Below are 26,185 nucleotides of genomic sequence, written 5' to 3' on the forward strand. Positions count from 1 at the left end.
GATGTGAAAGTACTACAGTAGAGATTATCTCATATTGCATCTAGAGAAAGATAAAGATTAAAACCTAGTGACCGTGGCTCACTTTCAATACGTTGATGTATCAAACTTAACTTGAAGCTATCACTTTCATGACGAGTCTGCACAATCAGTGAATTAGAGATGGCGATGAGAGATCAACTGACCAAGAAAAACTCAGGGTGTGAGCTTACCAAATGATCATGTGTGGAAGGGGGAAGAGAATAGTGAAGAAGACATATGGTAATTAAAATTGAATTTGCATACTCCAAAGTACTAAGGATCTTGTCTAGACATAGAATTCTGCACTGAACGTCAGTGAATGCTACAAGATGTAGGACCTGATAACATCGTGATCAGATAAAATGAATAATTAAAATCACAAAGACGATTGCTACTTGATCTCAATCCGATTCGCTTTTATAGGATGTCTGTTTTCATCACAAAACAATCATGTTTCTGATTCAGAGGATTACGTCGAATCAGATTTGAGTCGAATTATGCCACCTCTTGAACTCAGTCAGAGAGCCCTCCACGTTCATAGCCATGCCAATGGCAGTTTCACCTCGAGCATTGACGCCAACGTAATACAACCTCCATTCGTCACCATCCATGTGAACCAAACAAGGAGAGCCAACGCCAGCGCCATCCCATGCCTGCTCCGAATCCGCAGGTCGAAAGATCGGCTCGTCTTGGCATCTCTCCCAATTGAGCAACCCAGCTGCAGATTTCGCCATCCCAACGCTGGTTCTCCCATTCGCTCCGATGCCTTCGTACACCATGAGGTAGCCACTTCCGTTAGGGTTTGGCACAACATGTCTCGCAGCAATGCCAAACTCATCAAATGAACCAGGCCCGCCTCCCTCAAGAATCTTCCCAAACTTGAGCCACCGCATCGCGTCCCTTGACCGAGCAAAACCAACGCTATATTTCCCTGTGTTGGGGTCTAAGGAGTGATAATACATTCGAATGTCACCCGCCTCGTGGAAGACTACTTGTGGAGCGGCAATGAGTAAAGAATCCCACTCGCCTTCGGCACCCACGTCAAAAAGAGCTCCACTGTGATGGTCACCTTCAACACGAGCCCAGTTTCTGCCGTCGTTGCTGATTGCAAGGCCGGGACGCATCCGGCCTCTAAAAAATCTTTCATGTGACGGAGGAGTGGCGGAGATGGCACTCGATGGTAAAGACATCTCCTCTGCATCAGCACCAGAGTAATAGAGCCAGTACACACCGCTAGCAGCTCTAACTTTGGCACTGGACATAATGAGAACATCAGAGGGATACAAGTGCTGCGTATCGAACGCCCACCAATTTTCACTTCGATCGAGAACTAGACCTACAGCACCGTCCTCGCCTTGCCCTTCCGTGTCGACCTTGGATTTGCCCCTTCTCCAGTGCATCCCATTCGAGGAAATTGCAATGCCCACTCTAGTACCCAATGATTCATCAACGTTTTCCCCAGAGTACCACATGCACCACCGTTCTTCATTGTCACTCACATATCGTCTGACAATAGGCGATCCAACTCGGCCATTATCCCATGCATCACTGTCTCCACTCGATATCACCAATCCTTCGTGTTCTAGCTCAGACTGTCCTCTCCAGTCGGACGATTCTATTGATGGAGTTTCTTGCCCTGCCAAAGCTCTTGAGGGTTCAATCGTGGAAGCTTCATCGCTGCTGGGATTCCCATTCTCCTGCAGTTTCGCCTGTGACTCATTGTTGCCCGGCTCCTGACTAGCATCAGAGCCTCGTTGGCCAACAACAGCAATCCGGCTGCTGCTCTTCCTGGAGCTGGTTAACGTCTTTACATCAATCCCTGCAGCAAATAGTCTTTGTGTGTGTTGGCACTCAAGAACTTTGCACGGATACTGAAAGGCTCTAATGAAACCTTCAATTTGAGCCTCACTACGACATTCGAGCGCCTTGACATGCAGAGTAGGCGAGATGTAACTTGATACTGAGAGACTACTGATTGAACCCATCAAAGCCGATGCTCATGCTACAGAACCGGCAACAGACAAATTTCTATTTCCTTCTAGCTACTGATTTGTAGCAAGCAATCGATTAGTCCTAATGTGTTACTGAACAACAAAAGCCTGTTAAGTGCTCCCTCGGGAGGCTTCAAATCAGTTGTAGCCTCGATCAAAGTTACTGCTCGTAATCCTGCACTCAGGAAATTCAACACAGTATATTAATATCAACGTTAAAACAGCTGCACAAAGCTTTTAGTCAACACCACACGTTTAAAACATGACATTCCGGGACAAAATTTATCCGAGGCCAGTTTTTTCAAATTCTTAATAATTAGTGCTACGTAACGTATCATAGTAGCGTGCAGAAACCATTACATGCCCTCTGCGCCTGATTCTACACACTCAAGCTACTCTATACCTCTTAAATGGAAAGATGACATGCAAACCATCTCCCTTAAGACATGATACTATATCTCACCTATCTATTTCTACATCACGAAGATGAGAGAAAAAGAAAGGCCACATAGATCCACAAACCTGTTCTGATTACTTTGTCCAAAACGATAAACCCCATTACTTATACATCAAACGTAGACCGAGATGGGGCAACGCACCCTTGCGAGAGATACTCAAGAAACTGATAGGTGTAAACCAGAGAATCTGTTTAAATCTAATTGAATCATATTTAAGCTGGAAGCTCCCTTCCAATTTAATTATAGGAGTGACATAACATATGGGTGAGGTGGTAGCTACTTCTTGTCAAACAATGTACATGAATTTCATCCAATTCTCAAGATCACTCATCGTCACAACCCCAATCCTAAGCTAAACCTTGAGTCCATCTGTTGAGAATTTTCAATTGGTTAAACGCCTGATGTGTTCGTCAATACTAGACCTTTAAATCAATAACTAATTTGAAATTGACCAAAATAAAATTCATAAGAACGAAATAAAGCAAATGAAAATTAGCTCAACTTCAAACATTATTGCAGAGAACTGTTAAAAATGAGCCTTATCTCTTGAAACACTTCACGAAAAAACGGGTAGTTACTTGCTTGTTTTATGAATATTCATGAGCAATGTGAAAGTTCAAAATTCTGACCCACTACAAGTCTTTTGGATTTTATTAAGATAGGCGGTTTGGGGGGCTTAGGCTGAAGAGTTGCGAGCTGCGAGGAAATAGTTAATGCCACTTTCGGTTTGAATGTAACATATTTAGGTCTATTCTGCTAAGTTAGTCGGAAAATGGTCCAAACTAAACGATTTTCCTTGCTGATATAGTTCTGAAACCAAGTCGGAATTCAACTTTGATAACACAACGCAGTGAATCTTAAATCAGTTGAAAATTTGCAGCTTCACTTTAAATAGCAGAATCATCAATGCCGAGAAGAGATGAAAAAAAAAAAAAAAAAAAAAAAAAAAAAAAGGATTGTATATCCGCCTACATTCGGTTCGGGGCAACTGGAAATAAAAACGTAGCTGCCGCAAAACATTCTCAGAATATCAACGAACAAACAAAGCGAAATAGATAGCACAACAGGTCGAGGCAGTTGATAGCGGAAGCAATTCTGAACAACCGCCAAATTTTAAAAACTCGCAGCGTCGCACTAATACCCTTCTCTGCAATACTTCCTCACATCTCTAATCCCCTAAACAAATAATTGCAGCAGAGAAATGAGCAAAACCTAAATGAGACAACTAATTTAGCCCAAACAACAGCAATCTGGGTCCCTCACATGCTTTGTTGATGACCAATAGATCAATTAATGTCAATTACATTATCTACATTCAGCCAACCTCTTAATCGGTTACGACCCTCGGATACCGTCACCCGCCAAAGTATGGCCTATATAAGCCCGGTGCTTATCTTATACGATTCATCTACTCAACATATTCCATGCATTGGTCTAACCCTATCATCAAATCGTCCTCGCATTGTAAATTAGAGTAGCTACTTTCCATCTGATTACCATGTAGATTAGGACAATAAACTGGTAAGATAAGAGACTGGACCAAAAATGATAATGCTATATACGTCGTTGCTCCCTACACATAACCCAACTATTACGAAACAATTAATCTAAACACGACTTTACTTGCAAAGAATTTTAAACAGAAATTGCAACCTTGAAAAGAAATTTCGTAACCACCATTCATCAGAAACACTTAAACAAACAACAATGTTCTCGAGGGTATGCATGAATTGCACTCAACTAACTTACATACTCCTCGTAATACGATGTTCTACAGAAAAGTTTGTATGTATGAAACTTAGCAAATTAAAGTCAGATCAATTAAACCCTATGACAACAGCGTACAAAAAACGCCCAATTGTAAGGGGTTCATAACGTTCGTGGCCACCAATCAAGGCAGACTCAAGCGATCTCAGCTAAAGTGAAACTCTTCTACACATTTAGGTCAAACGAAGAAACTCAAAAGAAGACAATCTACAGATATCAATCAGGACAATTCCGACAGTTCAAAGAAGAACCTACATACTACATTGAAAAGTGCAAGCTAAAGAGAAAACCAGGCGCAAACGGGTTAGGGCATTCACCTAAACCGGGCTACAGTCTCTTGCCCGCATACTATTCAACGCAACAATCCAGCTTCGACTGAAAGTACACAAGAAATTGGCAACGAAAATCAGAACCGCTCTGAAATTCGGAAGATAAGAATGAAACAATACGGTCTACAGCCCTGCCTTACAATGCTGTCGAATCAACAAAGAGGAGGAAAGATAAGTCAAAATTAGTGGCGGTTTTCGGGATAGAAGGCAAAATTGCCTGATTACGAACCCAGTGACAACAAGCAAATCCGCTAGGTCCTTCCTTCCGCCTTGGAGACAAACAAACTAACTCACAAAATCTTCGTGTAACTTGGACTCAACTCTGTTCCACTGGTTCAGCTCTCGGCAGCATAGAAAACCAAACACACACTAGTGTGTGAGTCACACGAATAATCAGCAGCGACGAAGCTAATCCACTCTACACATCCGCTCCGCTTGCATAGAAAATCACCTCCCACGTTCCAGCTCCGACGAGCTCAAGGGAATGAAAAGCAACAATGCTGACGAAAGAGAGCCCGATGCCACGATCTGGCAGCAGCAGATGAGGAAGGGTCCTTCAGAACAACGACGCCGTATGACGATAATAGGTGCTCCCCACTGTGACAGGCCCCCGCCACATTCCCCTGTGCAAGACGACGGCTTACGCATACTTTATTCCCTCTCTCATCTCCACGCATTGTATTGGATGAATGTGTGTAGATGAAAACGTATTTGTTGTCGATCTCTATCCCTTTCCATCGCTTCGCTTTTAAAGTTACTTTTCCAATCATCTTTTTCTGATGGACATTGAAATTCGAAAATTACCTGTGACAACTTTCTTTATTTAAAAAAAATTATGGTATGCATTTTCAATTTACGTTTTTTTTTTTTTTTTTCTTTTTTATTCACCAATACAGGTGTAACACCAAGGTTGTTTAAGTTTAAGTCTTTTAAGTACATAAAAGTGTTACTAATTGTAATTATAATTAAATCTTTTTTTAAAAATGAGTGTTGTGCTGTTTTTCTTCAATTAGAATAATCTCCTGAATTAATTTTAAATTTTATTAAATTTAAAAACACGATCAGCAATTTAAAATGCTAGAGTGAGGTTTTGTTAATCCGAAACTTTTCGAGCAATTTTTATAGGGCATCAAAATATCGTTGTGCAAGATTTTTAGCCATTCAATTCCAATTGTGTAATTACCTTGATTTCAAAAGTCGAAATATGTCTTGCATGAGAGTGCATTTTTTTGGTGCAATTTTCAATTTATAAATAAAACTAACTAACTTAATAATTAAAAATATTTGTAATATGCACCATCTTTTTCTAAAACCATATTGGATAACCTTGTAAGAAACTAAAATGCTCTCAAAATATAAATATTCATTACAAAAAGAAAATGTACATAGTTGGTCATAATTAAACAATAAACAAAAACACACAGAATTGGTAATAATTAAACAATAGAACATAAATGTTATTCTGGTTATATATACATATATATATATATATATATATTCTCTTTTTATTAAACATAACTTTCTTATATATACAAAGAACACATGTCATTCATGGATTTATTTGTGATTGCTTGTTATTACCTCAAAATAGGGTATTGCTAATGTTACCACAATTTTTGTTGTTGTCACTACAATTTGTCACCAATCCAACAACAAAGAATAAAAAAATAAAAAAAATAAAATGTTTTTATTAGGTTTCTATTTTTTTTAATCAAAATTTTTATTCAATCAATTACTTTATTAGATATTTAGCAAATAAAAGTTGATTGATTTGAAAGGTTTTAAACAAAGGTGTCATGTGATTGGTGACAGATTGGTGACATAAATTTAGGTAACAATAGTAATACCCTAAAAATGTGATGTTTTTTTTTAACATTTTATTATTATTATTAAATTATTACAAACTACATCAATATATATATACATATATATATATACATATATATATATATAGAGAGAGAGAGAGAGAGAGAGATATTTATTTTTTCTTAAATTGAATTTTTGGATAGAATGCATATAAACATGTATGCTCATGCAGGTTTTGTTGACATTCCAAGTGTGTAATTAATGTCGAGTTAATTTCGTTATGTAATTTCTTTGCTGAATTCGTTTGGTGCATTCCTTCAAATTCGGAATGTACAATAACTTTCCAATAAATTAAATGTGAACAGGTCTTGCTTTACTTTGTATACTGAAAGTCAGTTGGAATATGTTTTATCTACATGTTAACACAAAACCACATGATTCCTATTATTGAAAGTTACTTCTGATAAAGAAAAACATAAAAAAGAAAAAAAGGAATACATATTTCTTTATATTCATAATTAAATTGTCAAGCATCAAGGTGAATTTTTTTAAAAAATAAAAATAGTGTATAAATTAAATGAACACTGATAAATTAATTGAAATGAATTAAAAACATTTAAATAAATAAATAAATAAATAAATAACTATAACAATCAATGGTAAACGTAGAACGAACGAAACCTCTCCGTTGATTTCCTCTTGTTCTTCCACAGGTGTGAACAGACTCCTCGACTACGTGGCAATATCTGCAAATGCGCCAGTGTGAATACGGCGAAGTAACCTCCGAGGGTCCGGATTCATAATTCTAGTGTTCATACTAAACGCAGGACTAGGGTTTAGGGTTTAAGCTTCCGCAAGCCCTGGCCGCGGAATTTCTGGTTTCGAAGACTTCCTCCGAATCCGAGCTTCGGAATTGGTGCTGGCAATTCGTTGCAGCGTGGTGGATTGACAGGTGCTTCGTTTGCGGAAAGAGTGAGGTTGGGGGATGTGACTGTGAACATGGTTGGACGCACTGAGAGCTCAGGAGGCTCGGTAGCCATCGGAGGAAGTGCCATGGCTTCAACTCCGAAGTTTGGGAGTTTCTACGGTGGCAGGAAGGAGGAAGAGCTGGATTGTAGCAGCTTGTATGATTTGACTAAGCCTCACACGGAGTCTTTTGATTATTTTGTTGAGCGGGGACTGGAAGAGGCTGTGCGGCGTTTGCAGCCGATTGAATTGAAACACCCGATCTCTGGAACATCATTGCGATATATCCTTTCACTGCATTTCTAAGTCTTTGGATTATTTGAGGTTTTGTTGGAAAATCGGGATTGCTGCACTTATAGCATGCAATTTTTGGTTGAAGATCGTGGCGCAAAGACTCGGTCTTCTGTGACAATGAACAGAGTGACTGGAGTTTTGTGCTTCGAATGCCTTATTTTTGTGCCATGATCGCGAGCGTAGCAGTGCAGACGACGCTAATTGTTGAGTTGCTCAATTTAACAATAGTAATGCGTTTGCTTCTACGTCAGGCCCTAGGGGATTGAAATGATTAGTGGTGGAACTTTTGATGAAAGCGTACCCTATAAGCATTGGTTCAATTAATTGCTTTCGTGTCGTTCTTTTAACGATCTTCTTGATTATAATGCGTTTCATTATATTCAGAGAATTTAACCACATGCTATGTTTGCTACAGTGTGAGAACTTCTTTCTGATTGTAACTCATATGCGGTACATAGCTTTTGAAGTGATGGGGGTGTAAATTACGTCTTGCGTACTTGTAGTTTTAGTTGAACTTGGATATGCACAGTCATTTGACACAATTTGTCTTTCAATACTCATGATTTTGAGATATCCTTGACCGTTCGCACTGTGGGTTGAGAAGCCTAACGTAAGCCCGCCAATGAAAGACCTAGGTAGCCAAGCATTAGATCAGCGCCTTTTACCATCCGAAGTAAGCATTCGTTTATCCTTCCCTGCTGAAAGTGGTATTTTCCTCTAGTTGCCTTCCTTCCTTCTTTAGGAAACACGTTTCCGTAGTGGACTGTGTATGCGTTGCTGCATAATGACTTGTGTAATGATATAAGTCTAATGCCGTCATTGAACGAGGATTGTTAGAAGGTTTTTGTAGGGGAGGGGTTTGCCAAGCGATTTTTTTTTTTTTTTTTTTTTTTTGTTTTTGATTCGTTCCTGTTTTGTATCTGCAGTGTCGACTTGCTGGATTGACGTACAGAGGTATATTCACAGCAGATATATGCATGCAATGGAACAATGGAGTAGTTGTGCGACACAATATTTCTTATGGCAAGATGCCTGTAATGGTCAAGGTACAATTTAAATTAACTATGTTTGATAGGTCTGAAAACAAATTACCCCAAGCCTATGGAAGCATCAGAATACTTTTCGAGTGTAGGGTTGATCGAGTAGATTTAGTGATTTATCTCTATGTTTGCCAGTAAGTCTGACAAATGGAAATTAGTGAAAGCATTTGATTCAGTAGGTCTTTTTTTTTTTTTTTTCGATTTTCTATGTTATGAAACCAGTAGGTGCCCCATGTTTGAGTTTGATTTGCGATTTTGCTTCGTGTCTTACCCGTCTTTGTGTTCAATTAAGTTACCTAAAAATCGCTGAAACTATTTATGGGGACGTATGACGTTGTATAATGCAGTCTAGTGTTTGTCATCTTCGGGGACTTAATCAAAAGCAGTTGGTTGCTGCAAAGGAGGAGGCGACAGAGATGGGAGGGTCAGTTCCCTTCCCCGCTTTTGATGCATTTGAATTTCGATCTTTGATTGGCCTTGTTTCTAAGTGTACTATATGGCACTACAATGTTTAATGTCGTAGTACAGTGCATTTGTATGTTTCTTCTTAATTCTCTAAATAGTTTTGGTGGCATTCTACCGTCTTTACGTGAGATCTAGAAAACTGTCTCAAATCTATTTTTTTACTCTGAGATTTATGAGCGCGTTTGCATTGTTGGATGTTGTCCTCAGTGTCATTGGAGTAAACGGCTATTTGAGTCGATAAGATTTGGTTTGTGACGCTGATTATATTCTGTGAACAGGTATTTTATCTGCAACGGAAATGAACGTATCATTCGACTTCTTATCATGCCTAAGCGCAATTATGTATGTCGAAATGGCTCCTGAGATGTCCATTTGTCTTTTCTATATCAGAATATATAACAAAGTTAAACTTTGCTAATCTTGTGTTTATTGGATTTGTTTGTGACTGTGTTTGAGGATTTTTGCTTCTTTCATTACTGCAATAAATACTTGGCTTTTACAGGTTGTAGGAGTCAAACGAACCTCATACAAGAACCGTGGCCCCTCCTATTCTGATAAGGGAGTTATGATCAGGTACGCTGAAGATTATCGAACACCTGTTTTTCTTATGAATTTCAGAAAGGGCTTATTAGTTAATTCAGTGAGAAGGTTTAGACATAAAAATTATTTTGTTGACTGAAAGCTAACACGTTTAGGTTGGCTTGCCCGGTTTTTGAATAATATTGCTCTTTACAATTAAAAGAATCTGGTGTTTACACTTGATTTATGTGATTAAATCATGATGCATGTGTTAGGAATTTTTCTAAGTTGTGAGTGATTGTGTGTGGTGAGTAGGTGTGTAAGACCGGATCAGTCTGCGGTCACAATGAGGATGTACTACATGAACTATGGGAGTGCATCACTTGGTTTTTCGTAAGTATCCCTCGTTTTTTAAGTAAAAATGCATATTTTGTAGTATGCTGTACATACTATGTAGTTGTATCGGTAGAATATGGGGTTAGGGGTCAGGTGTTTGATGGTTTTTTGTAGTTAATGCTAAATCATTTATCGCTGAAGTTTGTGCATCGCTGTTCATAATTTACTATGAGAGAAAATAGAGCTCATGATAACGTTTCCGTTTTGACAAAGACAGCGTTCGGCGCCAGGAGTTTCTTATACCTGTGGGAATCATCTTGAAGGTTTGAGCTTTTTACCTCTAATAAATGCTCTATGAATTCAAACATTTGATGCGAAAAATTCCTTGATTGGAGAATCACATCATTGCTACAATTTTTTTCGGTGCAGGCTTTAATCGAATCGAATGAATATGAGATTTATGAGCAGCTGATGTCAATTCAGAGTGATTCAAAAGCTATGAAGGGTGCACTTGGTTCACAATTTGTTAGTCAAAGAGCAAAAATTATATTAGAAGAAGTTAGACAACTTTCGCTTTTTACACGTCATGACTGCCTTCAGTTCCTTGGTGGGTTAACCTGCTATTTTCTTTTAGTTAAGAGTGTTTTTTTCAATTACTTTGGCTTTTCTTTCTAAAGCATTGTGTGCCACCCAAAGTTGGGCTGACTATAATGTAAGTCTTATATATTTACTCATTTATCCTATGTGAAGTTGCATTTATGCAGGGAATCGGTTTCGGCCAGTAATGGGCCTAGAAGACAAACAACAGCACGCAGCTGTGGTAATCAGTTTTGATTCGGTTTCGTTTGGTTTCATGTGTTTCCACTTCTGTTCACGTGCCTTCGATGTTAAGCTTTTTCACGTCACAGCTTGCAGAACAGAATAAGTGTCTGTTCTTGTAGGGAACATTTGCAATTATGATTCCGTTTGATTTACTTACCTTCGTAACCTGAATCTCTTCTTCGTTATCATGAAGGTAAGGTGCGTCTAAAACCAGTTGGTCATTCTCATGTATAGGTTCGTAGTTTTCACTTTGTTTACCTTTGTGGGTTACACAGGTGGGAGAACAGGTTCTTAACGATTATATACTTGTACACCTGGACAATCCTCTTGATAAATTCAACCTGCTTGTGTACTTTCTCTACCTTATGCAATTGGGTTTCTGGAATGTAATGGCGTGTATTTATGCATACTGTTCCTTGTTTAAGTTAAGCTTGGCTTTTTCCTTAGTTATGTCCCTCTTGCATGACGTTACACAACGCAGGCTGTTAAACAACGCAGGCTGATTCTTTTACATGTTAATGTGAGCCCCTTCTTCTACCCTTCGATTCATATAGTGTTACGTTTATGCAGGTTCATGCTACAAAAGCTATTCGCTTTGGTAGATGGGATGGCGGCTCCAGATAATGCTGACGCATTGCAAAACCACGAAATTTTACTGCCTGGGCATCTCTTGACCATAGTTGTCAAGGTCTATTTTATATTCAATGCGTGGATTTTTCAGTTTCTTGTTTGGTGAAGACTTGAATTGGAGAACTCTGAGCTGGTTATCATAGTAGGAAATCAATATATAATGCCTATCCTCTGTGGGGATTCTTTCTTTGGTGCTCCAATGTATATTTACGAGTATATTTTTCAATAAAACTGATTTTCAGCTATGATTTACTGCAGGATAGAATCCAAGATTGGTTGTTGAGAGTCCAGGGACAACTTCTCAAGGAGATGAAGGAGAAGCCTGCTGAGAATGATTTACAACGTATGCCCCGAACTTGTTTCACTTTCATGTTTTTGGCGCATGATTGATAATGCTTTTCATATTAATGCTCCAATATATTGACTATTAGAACCCATTGACGTTACAGTTAAACATGTGCAAAAGGTATTTGAAAAAGTACCAGCTTCTGACGTAAGTAAGAAGGTGGAGTACTTGCTGAACACTGGCAACCTTGTCAGTCAGTCTGGGTTGGATCTCAATCAGGTATGTATTGTCAGTCATATTGGTTTTGTCACTACTTATGATAAGCCTAAAGCAATGCGAAGATCCATTGTCAATTTAAAATTTCCACCAGAAAAATGCAGGGCTCAATGCCTACACCGGTCTTTTGATGGGTTGCTGCTATGCTTGTAGGTCGGGGGTTTTACCCTTGTTGCAGAGAAGCTAAATTTTCTTCGGTACCTTTCTCATTTTCGTTCAGTTCATAGAGGCGCCTTCTTTGCGACACTTCGTACTACTACTGTTCGTAAATTATTACCTGAGTAAGTGATCCGAGTTATTCACCATTCAATCTTTCGAAAAACTTTTGATTATCTACGATGGAAGACTTGATCCATCTTTCTGGTGCCTGGTTCGTCGGTTCGTAAAGATCGGGTTTCATAGAAAAAGTTCAGGAGGGAATGCGCGTCTTTTTTAAATTTCTACACTCCATACTTGCTGAGGTTGTGTGTGGTTGGCACTGTTGTGGTTCAGGTCGTGGGGATTTATGTGTCCTGTCCACACTCCTGATGGCTCACCATGTGGTCTACTCAACCATCTTACTGCTGCTTGCCGTAAGTATTCGTAGTCTTGTTATAATACTGTTCTCGCAGTTTTTATTAGGTAGATTTTGAATGGTAGGACGGGAGCTAGTCTAGACACCAAATCTAATCAAACAAATATTGCATATCCAGCAGATTTTGGTTTTTTGTTTCATATCTGCCTCCTTGTGGTTCACATAGATCATTGCTATGTCTTGCAGAAATTTCGTCAGATCTGGATGCGCGTGGAAATAAGAAAGACCCCTTGGCGATTCGGAAGTCAGTGACTAAAGTAATGGTTAATTTGGGGCTGGTTCCAGTGCTCCCAAAGTTGTCGAACATGGCACCACCAGAATATTTAACAGTTCTTTTGGATGGTTGTGTGATTGGTCATTTAGCAACCGGAGCTATCCCTTCTATCATTGAACATCTTCGACGACTCAAAGTTGTGGATGGTTCTGAGGTAAGACATGGATTATGATAGCGTATCGCACATCTTTTGATTGAGCTGATTAAATGGATATTTAATGTTTCAATCTGGACTAAAATGCAGGTTCCAGCTGACATGGAAATAGCCTATATTCCCTGCACATCAGCAGGATCATATCCTGGTTTGTATCTTGCCACTACACCATCTCGTTTTACAAGGACTGTGAAGCAAATGTTCGGCGATGGGAGCTTGGAGCTGATAGGGCCTCTTGAGCAGGTCAACCAGTTTCTTGTTTTATTTTATTTTTATTTTCATAACATTTTCGCATTTCCCATTGGTGTTTTATGTTTATCGTTATTCCAAATATTGCTCATATGATGGTGGAGCTTTTGTATGTTGTTTTATAACTGCAAAAATACGAAAATGGGTTATGGACGAGGTCGTGGGGTTTGTACAGGCTTATATGGAAATCAAGTGTCCTGGTGGAAATGAACCCATTGGTCCCAAACCAACACATGAAGAGATAAATGCCACAGCCTTCTTAAGTGTTGTTGCGAGTCTCACGCCATGGTCAGACCACAATCAAAGCCCCCGCAACATGTACCAGTGTCAGGTCTTGCCTCAACCCAACCCCGCAATGCATTTTCCTGTCTAGTCATGTTTATAATCTTTCCCGGGCTTGATTGGTTGATCTAGTGTACAGTACTTTTTTTTCTTTTTTTTCTTTTTTTAGTGCTTCACATAATGCACATAATTGTTTTTGCTGATAAAGGATGTGTGAATGTGTTTTATAGATGGGAAAACAAACAATGGGGTTCCCTGCTCAAGCACTGCAATGTCGTGCAGATAATAAGATGTACCGTATTCAGGTAATTGTTACACCAGAGATGTTGGGAATGTTGGATGGCGTTGGATATTTATACGTTGTGTATTACATCCACTTGCGACTAAACATTTGGTAACTGTACACGATGCTAAATCTTCTCCTTGTCTCTAGCCCTTCTAAGAGCTGTATTGTAAATTAGTATTAATCCTTGGTTTGGGCTTGTAGAAGAGTCTGAGATCTAATCTTATCTTGCAGACACCACAAATGCCAATTGCACAGACAAATGCATGGAACAAATATCATATGAATCAATTTCCTACTGGTACAAATGCCATTGTTGCTGTGCTGGCGTACACAGGGTAAGTAAACATCTTCAAGAGGCTGCTAGCTTCAGTGTCTTGATGTCCATAAAATGTTGCAGTTGATTGTTTTTCTATTTTTCTATTATGTCTTTGTTGACAATATTGTCAAATCTGGAATGGTTTCTCAGATTCGATATGGAGGATGCTATGATATTGAACAAATCATCAGTGGAGCGTGGCTTACACTATGGTCAAGTCTACAAGGTAAGTGAATTTCAATGCGATTTCTGTATATTATCTTGCATTTTCCAATGATTTAATGGGAGTTAACTTTTCTGTTGGGCTTGGATGCAGTCGGAGACAATCGATTTAACGGAACTTCGACAGAGAGGAGATGGTGTTACCAACGTCTTTGCAAGGTCAGGTGCAATGGCTAGGTTCAAAGAGCAGGCCGACAAATCAGCAAACTTTATAGATATCGATGGTCTTCCCTATGTAGGACAGGTATTCATCACTCGTTTGCTGTACTCGAACAGTTTTGTCTCAAATGGCTCATTCGTATCATATAATATCTGGTATCTATGGACGTAGTTGTAATATTTCATCTCATACATGAATGTGATGTGTAGACCTTGACCGAGGGAGATCCCTACTGCAGCGTTGTAAACAAGATGACAGGGCAGTCAAAGATTTCAAAATTGAAAGGTTCGGAAGCTGCTATTGTAGATTATGTGGCTGCTATCAATACTGGTAGTAAAGATCCTCTTCAGAAGGTAAGTGAACTATTTATATCAAATGTTATTTACGTCAATAGGATAGTTCTAGTTGCTTCAAACAGATTTGAGAGCTAAGCATATGAATGAGTTATTATTGTAAGGATCATTATGCCTGAATTACGTGAGCATCACATCTGCAGGTGACAATTCGCACGCGTCATCCACGATATCCACAGATTGGAGACAAGTTCAGTAGCAGGCATGGACAGAAGGGAGTGTGTTCACAACTTTGGCCAGATGTGGACATGCCTTTCTCTGCTGTTACAGGAATGCGCCCAGACATTATAATTAACCCCCATGCTTTCCCTTCACGTATGACAATCGGAATGCTTCTAGAGTCAATGGCCGCGAAGGTAAGCTCCGAGGGCTATGATCAGTTGGCTATTTCTGGTTCCGTCCGACTTCTAACCATTTGGAAAACCTTGACTAATTGTTAAGAACAGTCATGTTCCTGCAATGGATTGTGGATGATTCCTTGTTACAGTTAGTGAATGTTTGTGGTTTAAATTTTTATTTCCTCATGACTGTTTACAGTCTCTTGTGTTGATAGACGCTATAAATAGTCTAAGATAAACCTAGCTTCAGAATTCATATATTTGATTCAATATTGTCGCCGACTTATACTAGTACAATCGTTTTTCTTAGATCTCAACCCTTAGTTGTTTGTTGCAAACGTCTCTTAACATGAGGTGCCGGAAGAGTCGTGTCGCTAATAAGTGATTATTTCACCAACCTGCAGGCTGGTGCTCTTGATGGTAAGTTCATGAACGCAACTCCATTTAAGAAAAGCAGTAAAGAAGGAGGCGACGGTAAAGACTTTGCCAAGACAGGAGGGAACGACGGAACTGCGGACTTGCTTGGACAGCAAATGAATGCTCATGGATTTAATTACCATGGGACTGAAGTCATGTACAGTGGTGTTTTAGGCACCGAATTTGTTTGCGAAATCTACTTAGGCGTGGTCTACTACCAACGGCTACGGCACATGGTTTCTGACAAGTATCAGGTACTAATGATATTTTCTGCAGAGTTTTTAATTGTACCACCATATTGAACAATGACTAACCTTGTCCTGGTATATTAGGTACGATCGATGGGTCCCGTGAACCCTGTCACGAGGCAACCTGTAAAGGGACGCAAGGTTGGAGGAGGTATTCGATTCGGAGAAATGGAGCGTGACTCACTACTGGCGCATGGAGCAGCGTATTTGCTTCATGACCGTTTGCATGCATGCTCGGATTATCACACTGCCAATGTTTGTGGCTTTTGTGGAAGTCTTCTGGCAACAGTGCCCCTGCCAACTACAAGAGGCTCTCTTGGATCTCTAGGTCTTGGAATTCAGCAAGGTGGGAAGAAGATTTGCCGAGTATGCAACACAAGTAAAGGAATTGAGACTGTAGCCATGCCTTTCGTGTTCAGGTATCTGGCTGCTGAGCTGGCGGCTATGAATATCAAGCTAACGATGACTCTTTCTCAGAACTAGTATTGCATAGTTTCAAAGGATTTAGAGTATTCTGCCGGGGACCCCTTACTGCCGCGCTGTTACACTAACTATAGGATTCTTTTAAAAATATCAAAAAGAAAAGGTTTTCCAATGTTGTGCTATTTTTGGAGGTTTTGGATATATGTTTTGCAATTTATTCCTTCAACAAAACAAATTGAGATGTGTTCACAAGTGTACAAGAGTTTATGTTGACATTTTCAAAGAATATCCACTGATGATTTGTTCTTTAAAAACTTTTGGCATATCTTTGCAGTTGGGAATATAGCATCTCAACAATTCTACTAATATCACAATATCATAAGCAGAGTATATTTTTCTTTAAAAATATAATCAAAGTGTTTGTTGAAGTTGCTTCATTAAGGGGATTCAGACTTAAGGTTTTTGGGTGATACTTCACATATGATGATATCTCAAAGTATCAGGTGATATTTCGAAATATCAATTGATACTTCAAAATCACCCACCTGGTAAGATAGGTGACTTTGAATTGAAATATCACAAGAGAAATATATGAAATATCATATAGTGTGTGGTTCATGTTAGCTGTTTTCCCTCTTTGACTCCATACCACATTGCTGACTTACTAGGCCTTTGTTTGCACTTCGAAAACAACAAACCCTAAAACTTTTGAACTGCATACTACATTGCAATCTCAGGATGCCTCAACGCTTCAAAAAACACAAGACTATTTATGACTTGGAAATGTTGTCTACGTTCTTAGTTGATGAAAAATTCAATGAAATGCTTGAAGAACAATGTAAGGAGGTTGAAAACATGTTTGAGGATGACTTCTTCCAATTCAATGATGTACAAGAACTTATAGTGGTTCATGGTGCAATCAACAACACTCAATGCATGTTCACTCAAAACATCCTAACCAAATCAATCAATTCAGTTATAAATTATTTTATACATGAGCTTGATCTCAATCTCAACAAACCTTATGAAAGTCAATGGAGGGCTTTCCGATGGTGCTTTCATCCATCAAAGACCATTCCATTTTCAAGAACAAGAGTTGTTGCTTATGAAGCAAAATCACTTAGCAATTGGCTATAGTATTGAAGTGCCTTGGATTATACAAGAATGAAGCCAATATTGGGAGATTGAGGAGGGCTTGAGGTATTAACAATGGCACAATGTGTACATTTACAAATCAAGTAATTTAAGCAATTTTTTTACTCAAACAATAGTATATGTGATGGCTAGATATTGACCAAAGGCTTCAAATTAACAAAACATTTAGTCATTTAGGATTTGACGATTGCATTGGACTTATCAATGGGATATAGTTCTCCCTAAGCTAGTGCTTAAAAAATGATGGCGACACATTCTTTGACAGAAAGAAGAAATATTTTATGAATGCCTAGGTTGTGTGTGACCTTGACTGCTATATCATCGAGCTAATCATGAGCTAACTTGGATCATGTGCACATGCAACAATATTTAAAATCATGGAAATATTCAAAAATTTCAAAAAGTACTTCGATAATAGACAGTACCTATTAGCAAACTTGAAGTAAGTTGTGAGTTAGATAGTAATTCTTGGCTATTAGTCTCCAAGTACCAAATAATTGATAAATCAAGAATTTAATTATTATTTGGCAAAAGCTTGGATTGCAAACAAATATTATATTAGAATTTTGAAAGGCTAGTAGGCTTTGCTCAAAGAAATCTATACCAAATTCATTTGTGACATGGATATGAAGTTTATTGTCAATTAGATTTTTGCATGTTTAATTTTGCATAATATATTTACTAGTTTGGATAATGTATAGACAATTGAATTCACAAAGATTAGTTGAGAGCCATTAGAGAATTTTGGTGCCATGTTGGGAGTATTGATTCTTTTTAGACAAAAAAATTAGAATAAAATAATGGCATATAATTATGCATTAGGTGTTTTACCAATGCATGATTTACACTAGTTTATTCTAAGGCGGTTTAGGATTTATGATCTTCAACCATCAAGATTTTGAACACATGATATTCTTTGTATATTGCACAATTGAAATAAATAAATAAAAAATCGTTTCAATTCATGCTACAATATTGTTTATCTCAGTATTATTATGCAATGAATTGTATAATCCTAAGGCCTCCAAAACCATAAAAAATAAAGTACATTAAAAAACAAAGGAATGGAAGATTAGAGCTTAGCTGCTCATATATAGCCATGAGGTATTTGGGAGATTATATCAAATCTCCCACTTTTTCTTTACCTTGATTCTACATCTTTTTGTATTAATAAGTGCTATAGATTATGTCCAAGTTCACTATTGATTGACAAACTTGGATATTATAGAAAGCCTTTGAAAAATTGTAAAAGAGCTATTAGTAGTAAAAATTTACTTTGTCTTTTATTTTTGTAATTTAGTTTTGATGGTAATAAGGAAATTGATTCGTATCCTTTGATGCAAGTGGAGTTGATTCTTCTCATCATATGGCTTTTATCTATCATCCTTCATTGGATTTATGATGCAATGTTCTTTAGTACTTTTTTTCAATTTGTAGATTCCATATAACGACATGAACCAAGAGACATCTCTTGTCTTGTCAATTCCATGAGGTGTCATGATACAAGAAACAATGTAACAAAGTGTACATGCAACTACAAGGGCTCAATTGAAGTACCTCTATTATGATACAATATTTCTTTGTCTTTGATCAAAGTGAGTTCTTCATCCAATTAAGATCATTTGCTATTGATTGATGCATCCATATTTTAGTAGAGTCCAAGTAGCTCCAATTCCATGTTGCAAGAGAATTCAAATAGTAGCAATTATTTTTTAGCAACTTCATTGTTTGCTACATTGATAAAGTTTTATGTAATTTAAAAAGATGGTCTCTAAAGATATATCTTAATTGGGAGGATTACATTTCTCAAGTTTCTAGCTATATTAAAGTATAATTTTAACTTTTCAAAACTCTAACGAAAGCAAAGTTATTTCTAGAGCCGAGCGAGACAATTTAGCCTTGTCATAGGAATTGTTTTTTTTTTTTTTTTTTTTTTTTTTTTTTTTTTTGCCTAGTTTTGGATTGTATGCATGAAAGGCTTTAAGTATATTTAGTTTTTTAATATTGGCTCTATTTTAGGCCTAGCTATTTTTTAAAATAATTTATTATAAATAAAATAAGATATTTTTGAACAAAATAGACAAGATCAAAGAGCTTGTCATCTCTATTGCATTTTCAAATTGCCTCCCTTTCTTCCTACTCTACAAAAAAAAATTCTTGTTTAAATTCCATCTAATCTCTTTTTAGCCTTTCTTTCATTTTAATTTTTTTTTGTAACCTAAATTTGATTTTTTTACTTTTTATTTATTTTAATAGAGCCAAATATTTTATTATTTTGGTCGTTTTTCTTTTTTCTTTTTTCTTTTTTTTTTTTTTTTTTTTTTTTTTTTTTTTGTAATGACTCTATTAATAAGTTGGAAATGATTTAGTATCCTTTCAAAGATTTTCCTTCAAACTTTGAAACTTGCAGTTGATAACTCCTCTTTTTTGAGGTGACAATGGTGGTATTGCCAAGCAATGCATGTTATACAGAATGTGATACTAGTGAAATAGATAGGGACATGGAAGAAATAGAGAAGAGCAAAATACTATGCTCTTCCTTGCACACTTCCTTTGATTCATCAAATTCGTCTTGCGGTAAAGCCTCCTAAGTATCTTCAAGTAGTGAATCTTCAAACAACAATTTTAAATTAGACAATTCACTTGATAAAATCATCACCAATACTATCATAGAGTCTCGTGACAATATTATATTTATTACTATGCTAGAATCCTTCTTGCAAAGTGGTACCACGTTTGGCCTCACACCATACAAAGTATGTATCTTATTAAAGAATAAACAACTATCCTCCAAATTTGTAGCTACTATATATATACCTCACTTTTTATCCTTATTATTGATGCTAATGCCCATATTCATTATCATTCATATGCAGCCACAAATTTAGCTTTGAAAGTATGTAATCAACTTAACATATTTTTTGCACAAAAATTGAACTTGTCTTTTTATGCTTTATTTATTTCGGCACCTAGGTGCACCAAAGCTCCATTCTTGCTCATTTTCTTTTCATATACCTCTTTCTTGTTGGAACTATGCAATTCTTTGAATTTTTTTTTGGATCTTTCAGTCAATTGACAATCATAGTTTATTCATTTATACTAAAATGACTTCCTTTGCCATTGCTTGCAAGGTTCGAGTCCTTCTTTTGAGGCATAATGAATAGTTCAAAAGATTAAAAAGGTTTGTTCTTGAATGTTAAGGCAACATGTTAAGTTGACTTGATATCACTTGGTACATCACCAAAATATTAAAAAATACTTCAGAAACTTGAAGGGAATATTCAAAATCTAAATAGTGATATTTAGAGAGGTGATATTTTGAATGATCCATGGTATTCAGGTTCTCAAAAACCAAAAACACATGAAATTTGGTTGTCCAAAAACATTAAGTCTAAATCCCCTTATTGAAAGAAGTTAGAATGTAAAGACATTATTAGAATTTTTTTTTTTTGATTTGGTTTTTTTTTATGGATGTGTAATATGTAAATATAAATCTTTTCAAATAAAAATTTATTATTTGATGTAGTTGAAATAATTTCACTTACAAATAAAATTTACTTAAAATTATAAAAGAATTTGTGATACAATTTCTACCATGTAGTAGGAGTATTTATTGAAAAAATCATATTAATTTCTTCACATTTTTTTATTTTTTTACCTCTAATTTTTAATTTTTTCTTTTTTTCTTGATTAATTATATTATCAACAACAAAATGTATTTTTATGTTTTACTTCATCATCTTAATTGTGAACAACTAAACGACATTGTTAGATACTTTAAAATTAAACAAAGAGGTTATGTATCTAAGTATAAAAATTAATAAAACAAAACATCCTAAATTTTCCAATGAAGCATGATATTGAATTTGTAAGTAAAGTAGGTCCAAAACATGTATACCAAAAATGTGATAAAACTTAATACATATTTCTATTACTTTCAAGCACAAAAAAAATTATTTTTTTAATTTCTAAAATTTATTTAAGTCTTATTTTAAATATAACTAATAATTTTTTTAACTTAATACATGTGAAAATACTCATTAAATCTATAGAAATTGTTTGATTGCAAAGTACAAAAAATATTAAGATCTTAAAGTAAAATTGGTGCTAATATAATCTTGTGCTACATCTTTTATTTTTTATTTAGAATTAATTAGAAGATTTAATTTTCAGTAACTATTTAAAATATTTAAATCATTTAATAAACCTATTGTTGCAATACATGGTTTGCATAGTAATAAATGTAAGGCAACACAATTGATTTGGACTAAGATATGTAAGTAATTAATATAACTTATACAAATGAATTACATAATTATATATATATCTATATATATATAATTTAAAATATTTAATAAAGAATAAATAAAACATTAATATCTATCGATATAATGTAATATAATTCATTTATGAATATATGTAATTTTTAGATTTTAAGAATAAAAAATAATTTAGAAATTTTTCTATGCAAAAGAATGGTGCATTATATTTTAAAGAAATTTTTTATTTTATATAGTAAATATGTGTAATAGTTATTCTTGTAAAAAATCATAAACATATTAATTTTAAGTATTTAAAATGTTGAGGTTTTTTCTTATAAATAATATTTATATATACATGTGTAAGTGTGTGTGTATATATATATATATATATATATATATATATATATATAGGAATTTTTAGATTATATTAAGATAATTTATAATTTTAATATAAGATTATATATGATTATAGTCTAGATTTAAATATTATAATTAATAATTAGTCAATAATTAAATTTTACTTAGATATATTATATTACATTCATGTAATTCTAACTTGTTATTATTATGTATATAATTTTTTTATGTACATTTATCTTTTGTATATTATTTTTAAAAACTTTTTTTAATAAAAATTAAATTTATATTATATAATTATATTAAATATAATTCATTTTTTGATATTATTAATATATATTAATAATATTAATAAATAATCATATTATATCTATAATTATAATATTTCTATTTATAATAATAAGATTTTAATCAATTTCTAATCTAAAAATTAATAATTAAAATTACTTACTTACTTTTATATCTTAATTCTTTATAAATAACCTTCTATTAGTATTATATTAATATAAAGATGGTAATTTTAAAATATTATTATAAAAAAAAAAAATATCATAATACACAACTACATGTTTATACAAGAATATCCTTATATAAGCTTTCTTTACAAATCATACTCTTAAGATGTGATGTGACAAGAATGTTAAGTCAAATAGGTTTCTTCTACTATACTTTGATGTAGTTTGGTCTTTAATTCCATATTATATAATAAATTAGACCTAATGATTTTATTAATAAATACTTAAAAATAATTTATATTTAACTACTAAATTTTTAATAGAGAAAGAAACCATTATACAAATACCACCAACTTCTGTATTATTAAAAATATTTACATGATTAAAATCAGCTTTTAGAATAAAGAAGTGAATATTTGATCATAACAAATATCTTAACTCTTGCATTTACAAACCATGTAATTTGTATTCTTAAATATATATATATATATAAAAATCACATCTTGTATAGATACTTTGAATATAACTTTGTAACTTAAAAACTTTAGAAGGATTATCTAATCTCCAAAACAATTAGACAAGATTTTTAAATTCATAAAAAAAGTGGTTAAGGACAACCTTGGCTTGAGTTGCTTAGGAATTACCTTCTTAAAGTTCTAGTCTTTTTACAAAAGAGTGTAATACTTTTTGTTTCAATCTTTTTTTTTAACTACAAAATTCAAGAGGATATAACTCTCTAGTACTATGAACCACTTGAAAATCAAGTATGTTTTTAGAAGCCATGTTTAATTCAATGAAAAGGTTTAAAAAACATTGATGTGTCAAGGTTGGCATATATGATTGTTATTATGTTGATAACTTCCTACACAAAAATGTTATTAAGCCACTCAAAAAACTAGCACTTAAGTTTTTATTGATAATTTATTATAATTAATCTTCTCTTCTTTGTCAATAGAATACAATCATATATCCTTAAATATTGGCCATTTTCTTGTTTAGTTCTTTCTTGTCATTCTTTTTCTTATTTGTAACTACTATAAAACCATCTTAATAAGAAAACAAAAATACCATATCTTGATTTCCTATAATACTTTTAATTATGCTTCTATATCCTTGATATATTTTGTTGGTATTTTAACCTTGGTTTTATTAATATTGCTCTTTGAATGATTCCTCAAACTTTACATATTTGTCTATTAGGAGTCTTAGTTTTTAGAAATATTAGATATTTTTTTATTTAATGGTTTTTTTTTTTAAAAAAAAAAAAATCAATTCAAATATTATCATAATATGTGAGAATAATTTTATTTCAATTATTCATAGAATTTCTTACTTCAATTTTTAACTTACAACCTTCTCTATACTTGAGTGCAACACAAAAACTTAATTTATTGCTAATATTTTTATCTTAGCTATTTTCTAAAATTTCTCCTATTTTAATTGCTATTTATTAAGAAAATTTAATAAATCATTTCAAAATATGTTTAAGTGTAATCCATATTAGTATTTTAAATAAGTTTGTATTGTCTCTACATTGGGCTCTATATTGTTCCAACATCAAATTAATATTTTATCTTAAAAAAATGCCTTATATAACTCTTAGTCTATAAAAATATTATAATAAAATCTTCCAAATTTTTTTAGAATTAATTTTCAAATATACTATCTCTATTTCATATATTTACTAAGTATTCGAGATTCTTCTATCACTTGTACTAATTGCTCCCACTTCATCAAAAGAATAATATTATTAAGCTTGATGGCTATAAATTAAACAATGATTATATTCTAAGACCTCAATTTTACTCCTCTCTAGAAAACTTCCTAATTTATATTAATTTCTTAAGTTTTTGTTTGAATCAAAAAGTTGGAGAAGCTTCTCAAAAGAAACTTTCATCGAATGTTTTTCGTTGAGTAGAAACATCTTTATTTCTAATACCTTTTGTAAATCAAAAGTGATTATATTTTATTATTAATTCTCAATTCAATGTTTTCTTTGTTAAACCTTGGTATTTTTATATGCAAGTGTTCTAATAATTATTCCAACCTTAGTTGGTTCTTAATTTGATTACAAATTTCTTATTAAAAAAACTTAAATCCAACTTATGTAATTGATATAATCACTAACTATAATAAATAAATAAATAAATAAAATATCTTCTTGTACTATTATAATAATATATGTATTTAACAATTTAATATAGTTACAATTGAGCAATCAAACACTATGTAATGAAGCCAAAGTAGTATGTTTGTCTCTTTGAAGAGACTCTCAATGTCTAATCTAAAAAATCACCCATTATAAAGCTATTCTTTTCTTTCCTATTACCTCTTCTATTCTATTGTATACTTATTTATAATTATATTTGGTAGTAATTTAGTAATATTTTTAAAAAATTATTAAAAAAAATTTAAACATCTTAAATCTTCTAATTCAACTTTTAAAGTCTTATATTTAAGTGCATATATTTTCTATTTATTTTTTATTTTTTTATTAGAAGCTTCAATTTTTCAATAAGTTTTATAAATCATCTTACTTCTACTATTATAATTTAACACTTCCTTAACATAGAATATGAAATTGGTGTTAGAATTAATTTTTTATGCATATTATGTGAATTCTTTTGATGTTAGTTAAAAATAATGCTTTGCATATAGGACTACAACTATATATATATATATATAGTCTTATATCAACCAAAGATATCTTAAAAGAAGACCTTATTATTTTTAATTTTCTATTAGATAAAATTTTATATTTAATGGCTAATATTTTTAATTTTTCTTATTTTATTTCTACTAAATGATAATTTAGACAAAGATTTCCAAAAACTTGTACATAGTGTTTTTAAATTGTGTACAATGTTATTTATATTTGGACTCTATTCTACTAAAACTTCTAAACTTCTAAACTTTTTATATTTTTCTATAGATATAGAAATCATATATATATATATATATATATATATATATCTAAATTCTTATTATTATTCTAATAAGATAAAAAAAAAATTGATATAGACATGACAATATCTTAGTAATTGATTAGCAATTAGACATATTTATTTTTCTTGTTTTTTATATTTTATTCTAATTTTTGAATTTGGCTATTTTTTTTAGCAAAGAAATATGTTGTAGATAAGAATATATCTTGTTTTTTTTAGTATTCAAGGCTAATGTTATAATATTAGGACATATTGATGAAGATATAAAATTTATTATAAGTTTTATTATTTAAAATTTTACTTTATTTTATTTTAAATATAAGTACTATGTCAAAAAAATTGATTACCTAAATACATTAATCTACAAAATATGTATGTCCTAAATTGGTACCTTAATATTTTTTAAAGTTACTAATATGACAAAGAAACTAAGAATAATTTTTGCCCTTGCATTGTATTTACAATACAAACATCAAATAATAGCCTATACAACACAAACATCAAATAATAGCCTACACAATACAAACATCAAATAATAGCCTATATAACACAAACATCAAATAGTGGCCTATATAACACAAACATCAAATAGTGGCCTATAGTGACCTATTTTTTGTAGTTTGTATTTACTTAGTACATGCTTGTGTGTTGCAATTTTGTATCACAAACCCATGACACGTGAGTTATGTGCCACAAGTTTTCTGTGTCTATA

General features: G+C 33.8%; 2 protein-coding genes across 5 annotated transcripts; one reads left to right on the top strand and one right to left on the bottom strand.

Moving 5' to 3' along the window:
* Positions 1 to 240: 240 nt before the first annotated feature.
* Positions 241 to 5,160, bottom strand: LOC112282368 (uncharacterized). 4 transcript variants are annotated; one of them, XM_024519885.3, is made up of 3 exons: positions 4,793 to 5,160; positions 4,552 to 4,609; positions 241 to 2,184 (listed from the first exon to the last, which is right to left on the bottom strand). In XM_024519885.3, the coding sequence occupies exon 3, from the start codon at positions 2,001 to 2,003 to the stop codon at positions 498 to 500; it is 1,506 nt and encodes a 501-aa protein (XP_024375653.1). In that variant the 5' UTR covers positions 2,004 to 2,184; positions 4,552 to 4,609; positions 4,793 to 5,160; the 3' UTR covers positions 241 to 497. The 4 variants fall into 4 exon arrangements, with proteins under 4 accessions (XP_024375653.1, XP_073390314.1, XP_024375654.1 ...); XM_073534213.2 differs by having other exon boundaries at positions 4,781 to 5,160; XM_024519886.3 differs by lacking the exon at positions 4,552 to 4,609.
* A 2,015-nt stretch (positions 5,161 to 7,175) lies between these two features.
* On the top strand, positions 7,176 to 16,551 carry LOC112282767 (DNA-directed RNA polymerase I subunit 2). The gene is made up of 27 exons (XM_024520834.3): positions 7,176 to 7,618; positions 8,220 to 8,302; positions 8,556 to 8,675; positions 9,017 to 9,093; positions 9,413 to 9,476; positions 9,637 to 9,707; positions 9,969 to 10,046; positions 10,267 to 10,312; positions 10,419 to 10,596; positions 10,754 to 10,809; positions 11,087 to 11,160; positions 11,382 to 11,499; positions 11,700 to 11,784; positions 11,891 to 12,006; positions 12,157 to 12,284; positions 12,496 to 12,575; positions 12,764 to 13,005; positions 13,096 to 13,248; positions 13,430 to 13,585; positions 13,767 to 13,841; positions 14,054 to 14,157; positions 14,289 to 14,364; positions 14,455 to 14,604; positions 14,730 to 14,873; positions 15,017 to 15,229; positions 15,616 to 15,882; positions 15,961 to 16,551. Exons 1-27 carry the CDS (start codon positions 7,369 to 7,371, stop codon positions 16,357 to 16,359), a joined length of 3,603 nt encoding a protein of 1,200 aa, XP_024376602.1. The 5' UTR covers positions 7,176 to 7,368; the 3' UTR covers positions 16,360 to 16,551.
* The last annotated feature ends 9,634 nt before the right edge of the window (positions 16,552 to 26,185 follow it).

This window comes from Physcomitrium patens, chromosome 5 (genome assembly GCF_059467195.1).
Source record: "Physcomitrium patens ecotype Gransden chromosome 5, ASM5946719v1, whole genome shotgun sequence".
Classification (NCBI taxonomy): domain Eukaryota; kingdom Viridiplantae; phylum Streptophyta; class Bryopsida; order Funariales; family Funariaceae; genus Physcomitrium; species Physcomitrium patens.

What these genes read in the sequence shown, in the direction of transcription:
- LOC112282368 (XM_024519886.3), bottom strand. Translation starts at nt 2,003, where the DNA reads ATGGGTTCAATCAGTAGTCTCTCAGTATCAAGTTACATCTCGCCTACT.
- LOC112282767 (XM_024520834.3), top strand. Translation starts at nt 7,369, where the DNA reads ATGGTTGGACGCACTGAGAGCTCAGGAGGCTCGGTAGCCATCGGAGGA. An exon ending in AGATGCCTGTAATGGTCAAG is followed by an intron (nt 8,676 to 9,016) that starts GTACAATTTAAA and finishes TGTATAATGCAG; the next exon opens with TCTAGTGTTTGTCATCTTCG. An exon ending in TAGAGTCAATGGCCGCGAAG is followed by an intron (nt 15,230 to 15,615) that starts GTAAGCTCCGAG and finishes ACCAACCTGCAG; the next exon opens with GCTGGTGCTCTTGATGGTAA.